This window comes from Barbus barbus (genome assembly GCF_936440315.1).
Source record: "Barbus barbus genome assembly, chromosome: 12".
Taxonomy (NCBI): Eukaryota; Metazoa; Chordata; class Actinopteri; order Cypriniformes; family Cyprinidae; genus Barbus; species Barbus barbus.
This window is the reverse complement of record NC_136740.1, coordinates 14,591,164-14,597,907: the sequence shown is the minus strand read 5'-3', so window position 1 is coordinate 14,597,907 and position 6,744 is coordinate 14,591,164. Positions and strand designations below refer to the sequence as shown.

Sequence of the window (6,744 nt, the reverse complement as noted above, 5' to 3'; positions counted from 1 at the left end):
GTCCCAACAGCAACACATTAATATGCAAATTAGATACAGTATAGATACACTGTGTTTAATGGGAAAACCAGTTTATGGAAATTTTTACACATCCTGCATAAAACAAAATGGTATATCAAATCATTTTGTTATATTTTATAACAAAGTTGAGAATCATCCTTAAAGTTTAGAAGAAAATAATCCTCAAACCTAAAAATGTTTTGGTGATTTAAAAAAAAAAAAAAAACCCACATCGTTTTAGCCTTTTTGATGTCCATTCATGCCATTTTATTTTTAGGAAAAAAAATTAATAAAATCTATTTTTTCAAAAATGTGAATTTTCCATTTTTTTCTAATGCTCTAAACAATGTAATGACATGAAAAAAATGCTAAATTCACAAAGCTTTTTTTTTTGGGGGGGGGGGGGGGGGGGGGGGGGGTCTCAGGAGGATATTGTGCTCCAAAACCTCTATGTACTTTTCAGCATTAATGGTGCCATCACAGAAGTGAAGGTTACCTTTGCCAAGGGCACTGACACAACCCCATACCATGACAGACCCTGGCTTTTGGACTTGTTGCTGGTAACCGTCTGGATGATCCTTTTCTTCTTTGGTCCGGATCACACGGCGTCCATTTCTCCCAAAAAATAACTGAAATACTGATTCATCTGACCACAGTACACGTTTCCACTGTGTGATGGTCCATCCCAGATGCCTGCGAGCCCAGAGAAGTCGACAGCGCTTCTGGACACCGTTAACATAGGGCTTCCTTTTGGCACAGTACAGTTTTAACTGGCTTTTGTGGATCTAACTACGTATTGTGGTACTTGACCAAGGTTTGCCAAAGTAGTCCTGAGCCCATGTGGTGATATCGCCTCTAGATGAATGACAATTCTTGATGCAGTGTCACCTGAGGGATCGGAGATCACGGTTGTTCAGCTTAGGCTTGCGCCCTTGTCCTTTACGCACTGAAATTCCTCCAGTTCCTTGAATCTTTTAATTATGTTATGCACTGTTGAAGGTGAAATATCTAAATCTCTTCCTATCTTTCTTTGAGGAACATTGTTTTTAAACACTTCAATAATTATCTCACGTATTTGTTGGCAAACTGGCGATCCTCGGCCCATCGTTGCTCCTAAAGGACTAGACCTTGCTTGGATGCTGCTTTTGTACCAAATCATAATTACAATCACCTGTTGACATCACCTGTTTCAAATCACATCATTATTTAACCAATTTACCTGATTACTAGCCCTAAATTGCTCCTGTCCCAACCTTTTTTGGAATGTGTTGCAGGTCTGAATGACAGGAAAGGATGTATATTTACAAATGAAATGAAGTTGACCAGACAAAACATGAAATATTTTGTGTTCATATTGTCTGCAATGAAATACAAGTCAAAGTAAATTTAGAAATCACTACTTTCTTTTTTATTTGCATTTTTCATATTGTCCCAGCTTTTTCTGATTTGGGGTTGTATAAGAAATGGTGTCTGTATACGCCTCTAAATCGAATAATGTCCCATATCTCAAAAATGCTGTAGTAAAATTGTTTCTTATGAGGTGTACATAGTCCTCAAAATGTAATAATGTCTCATATCTCAAAAATTCTGCAGTAAAATGGTTTCATATGAGGTGTGCATATAGTGTAGGACGTCCTGTTTAAGAACTGACCATTCATTTCTTGTACTTATTAGAAACGGGGTCGTAATACCCCTCTAAATTGATTAATGTCCCATATCTCCTTTTCTACGAATCGTGCAATGAAATGCAGGTAGAAGAATATAGTAGGCCTAATACAGATACAAAGACAGCAATAAATAACACGAATACTACGCAGATGTACATAAAACAAACAGAAAAAATAACGAAACGTCATTACATCTCAATTCTGGGCGTCTAGAATTAAAAGCGCTTTTAATGCGCGGTCCCTCTGTAATTACCGTAAGCATAGTAATACGCGCGCATTATAATTTCAATCGCGGCTGACTTGACCATGTTTTTCTGAACTGCGGCTGACTTGACCGCGGTATGAGACCACTGAGGTCGGAGCATCAAAAAATGCTATCCGTTCCTAGGTCCAGACTGAAACATAGTGGTGATTGAGCTTTTGCTGTTGCCGGGCCGACTCTCTGGAACAATCTCCCTGTAGCTATCCGAACAACACCGTCTTTATATACTTTTAAATCTATGCTTAAATCTTATTTATTTGAAAAATTTATGATGGGTTAAAAAACATTTTTTATTGTGCTGTGGTTTTTGTATATTGTTTATATTTTGATTGCTGTTGTGTTTTCAACTTTCTGTACAGCACTTTGGTCAACCTTTTGGTTGTTTTAAAATGTGCTTTATAAATGAAGAAGAGAGAGAGGGGGGGGGGGGGGGGGGGGCTGCTCAAACAAAAGAAGTATAATGTTATTTATTTTTCATCGAGTAAGTATTAGTTTAGTATTTCTTTAACTCGAATAAATCCTCCAATACTATCCGGTTTCGATGTTAATATCCAGCGCTAGGTGGTACAGTGAGCACTCTGCATCCTATACCAGGCGTTTATCATTGACTGAAAACTGAAGTAAATAGTTCAGATGATTTGAGCAGCAGCTCCTGACAGCTGAGAGCTCGATCATGGTTTCTCATGGCTTGTACTGGACACTGTGCATGTTGTCGTGTTTTGGTGAGTCTTTTTAGAAATTCAAAAGGGTTGTGTGTTTAGTTGTGAGTCTTTTATGGCGAATTTTCATTCTTGTAACTCCATCTAAAAAACAGTAAAAAATCTACAGTAAGTTAAATATTAAAAACAGTGTAAGCATGACTTTTAGTGAAACTGATTGATTCCTTTCTTTCTTACTTTCTTTAACATAGGTCAGTTTTTAAGTGAAGATCTGCAGTTTTCTGAGCCGGCTAATGGAGCAGTAGGAGGAAGTGTGGTGTTTGCTCCTGATAACCCGTCCTCCACATCAATTGATTTAATTCAGTGGCATTTTGGAACAACTCCTATATTGTCATTGTCGGTACAGTCTAATTCAGCTACAAAAGTCTCAGCATACAGAGACAGAGTCGGTTATGACAGAAACACTCTCGCTCTGGAGCTCCGGAACCTGAGACTGGATGATTCTGGAAAATACAGTCTGACTGTATTAACTAGTGCTGGAGAGACACTTACAGGAGAAACTTCACTTCAAGTGTTCGGTGAGTGTGTTGCAAAAAAAAATAAAAAAATGTTTTAGTATATTTATCATAGACTATGGGCCTAATAGATGATTGAATTAAAAAACATTTGTGAATTGGAAAAAAATGAGTACAAATGAGTACTAATGAGATTTCTATATGTATAATAATATAAATAATGATTATTTAGGTCAGGATAGACACGTCTGCTGTTATTCTCAGTGATCTGTGATTTTTTTCTAGCTTTGCACAGATGGGCACTTCCATGTCCCAGGGGTTGATTTTTATCAAAACTATAGATAGATAAACTTTTTTTAAATGTTGTGACATATAAATAACGTTAGCACTTTATTTATTAATAATTATTGCATGGGAAACAAATGAACAAATGTATATGATTCATAGATTAAGTAATCAATAAATTGTTATTAGGTAAATGTGTCATAAAGTATTAATTCCTTAATGACATATTATATTAACTAATAATGTACAGTCATATGTTAATTACCACAATGGGTTGAAGCATGCATTTCAACTTCCAGTTGTCTGCTTTAATTAATCATTAGCTAATGATTTTCATGGGTATCAGGTAAATTAGGGAAAATTAGAGAATTAATATATTATGACACATTTAACTAATAACAATTTATTGATAACTTATATGAATCATATAGAAGAATGTTCATTATGTTCATTGCTGATGCAGTAATCATTGATAAATGTTTTAGTTAATCATGAGTTATACATTAATTCGTGATTATCTGTGCAAAGTGAAGCAGTATTTAATGCACATTTGTGCACCTGTATTGTAAAGTGTTACTGAAATAACATTAAAACTGTCTTGGAAACTTTTAATTTACTTTAAAATGTCTTTTAGTCTATAGATTTTTTTGTTGTTTTTTTACTCTTGTCTCAGACCTGGATTTTCAGTCTTCCATCAACTATCAAAATCAAATCAAATAAATTATGCATGTTATAAATGATGACCATTTAAATAGACAGTGAAATAAATGAAGTTCCTAAACGTAAGTTAGGGAGGAGCGAGCCCATCTAATCTTTCAATCAACAGCCAGAGTATATAAGCAGCTGCTTACCTCTCTCCAGTCTCAGCTGTTCCAGCATCCCTCCACCTCCCCAATCTCCACCTTCATCTTAGGTACCTTGCCCTTTGTAATCATCCTATATCAAGTCCCTGGGGGTATATCAGAGCTCGAGCTGAAGCTGGTTCATCGAGCCCTTCATCAGTGGACAGCAAGCTAAATACGTTTACTCTATTTTCTTATGATTATATGGGCAAACAAACTCGTTAAACATATTTCTATGATGTGTACATATTGAAAAATAAATCTGAAAAAGTTTCATTGTTGATGGGCCTTCTGTACCACCTGCCTCTCTGGACTGTGTAGTCAGACCTCAAATGTGAATTTTGAAGCTGCTGTGTTTTTATAAACTTAGCTGCTAAGTTGATAAGTATCATAATGGTTATTTTTAATGTAACTTGTTATTTTAATAAACAGAATTAAATTCAGTACTTACCAAATGTGAAAGTTTCATTTTTAGATTCAGTGTCTTTGTTTTTCTCTCGTTCACACAGAAATAATATCTAATGTCAGGCTTATTGGTCCAGAAGAATCCTTAATAGAGGGAGAATCATCTGCTAACATCATCTCTGAGGGAACTGGGAGCATCAGCTCTGTGCAGTGGATGAAAGATGACAGTCCTCTGTCTCCTAGCAACAGCATCATCTTCTCATCTGATAACAGATCAGTGTCCATCAGTCCAGTGCAGAGATCAGACAGTGGAGAATATCAATGTACGTATAGAAACCCTGTCAGCTCTGGGACGGCAAAACTCAGCCTGATCATCAACTGTGAGTCTTAAACATTCAAACAACAAGATGATTTGAGCTCAAACCTGATGAAATAAATACATTCTCTAACAGTGAGTCTCTTGTCTGTGTTCTAGATGGACCAGAAGATGTTTCTATTAAGGGTCAGGATGTGGTGGATTTAGGGGTTCGTGTGTCGCTCTCTTGTTCTGCAAATTCTGAGCCTTCTGCCTCCTTCAGCTGGAAGATTAATGGAACAGACACTAATGTGACCGCAGACACATTCACCATAGATCAGACTGACTTCACACACAGTGGAGATTATGAATGCACAGCATGGAATAGTGTCACAAAGAGAAGCGACTCACAAAAACATGCTTTACTAGTTAAAGGTAAGAAAAATTCAAACCAACTTTAAATGAGTCGTGATAACCAACTCATTAAGTTTTGATAACCAAAATTTTGACCTTATTTTTACCACTTGTTCAAAGGAACTTTGTTTCTAAAAAGGTATACTTAAAAAAAATCTCCTGTTTGTACATCTCAGCTTCATGTAATTGCCTTGTGTTGTTTTAGTATTTTTTTTTTTTTTAAGTTTTTATACATGTTAAAGTGTATTACAGTTACTATTATGTATAGTAAATTGCTTTGGTCTCTTGATTCTTGTATCTTTTCCATAGAAGGAGGAGGAGGAGGAGGAGGAGGAGGACTGACATCAGGGGCGATAGCTGGGATTGTCATTGGGGTTTTAGTGGCAGTTGCAGGCATTTGTGGTCTGATTGTCTATTTAACAAAAACATATAAAATGTGAGTAATCTGGCAGATTATGGTGTATTTTGTAAGCACAGATTTATTTAACATATTATATGTATCAATACATTCGTATACAAATCACAACTTCTATCAGCTTCCAGCAGGCCTTTGTAAATCAAGTTCTCCATATGAACTTTAAAGTTCTCAGTTATGAAAATATCATTCTTATGTGATACTATTTTACAGGTGCATCTCAATAAATTAGAATGTCGTGGAAAAGTTCATTTAAGTAATTCAACTCAAATTGTGAAACTCGTGTATTAAATAAATTCAGTACACACAGACTGAAGTAGTTTAAGTCTTTGGTTCTTTTAATTGTGATGATTTAGGCGTACATTTAACAAAAACCCACCAATTCACCAAAACCCATAATCTCAACAAATTAGAATACTTCATAAAACCAATAAAAAAAAACATTTTTAGTTAATTGTTGGCCTTCTGGAAAGTATGTTCATTTACTGTATATGTACTCAATACTTGGTTGGGCCTCCTTTTGCTTTAATTACTGCCTCAATTCGGCGTGGCATGGAGTTGATCAGTTTGTGGCACTGCTCAGGTATAATGGAAGCCCAGGTTGCTTTGATAGAGGCCTTCAGGTCATCTGCATTGTTGGGTCTGGTGTCTCTCATCTTCCTCTTGGCAATACACCATAGATTCTCTATGGGGTTCAGGTCAGGCGAGTTTGCTGGCCAATCAAGCACAGCAACACCATGGTCATTGAACCAGCTTTTGGTACCTTTGGCAGTGTGGGCAGGTGCCAAGTCCTACTGGAAAATGAAATCAGCATCTCCATAAAACTTGTCAGCAGAAGGAAGCATGAAGTGCTCTAAAATTTCCTGGTAGATGGCTGCGTTGACTGTGGACTTCAGAAAACACAGTGGGCCAACACCAGCAGATGACATGGCAGCCCAAATCATCACTGACTGTGGAAACTTCACACTGGACTTCAAGCAACATG

The 6,744-nt window shown here is 36.5% G+C and overlaps 1 protein-coding gene across 1 annotated transcript; it reads left to right on the top strand.

Moving 5' to 3' along the window:
- Nucleotides 1-2,602: 2,602 nt before the first annotated feature.
- Nucleotides 2,603-5,784, top strand: LOC306878536 (cell adhesion molecule CEACAM8-like; the record flags this gene model as incomplete). Its single annotated transcript, XM_079430973.1, has 5 exons — nucleotides 2,603-2,651; nucleotides 2,840-3,166; nucleotides 4,773-5,015; nucleotides 5,111-5,365; nucleotides 5,654-5,784. 5 exons carry the CDS (start codon nucleotides 2,603-2,605, stop codon nucleotides 5,782-5,784), a joined length of 1,005 nt encoding a protein of 334 aa, XP_079287099.1.
- Between the last annotated feature and the right edge of the window lie 960 nt (nucleotides 5,785-6,744).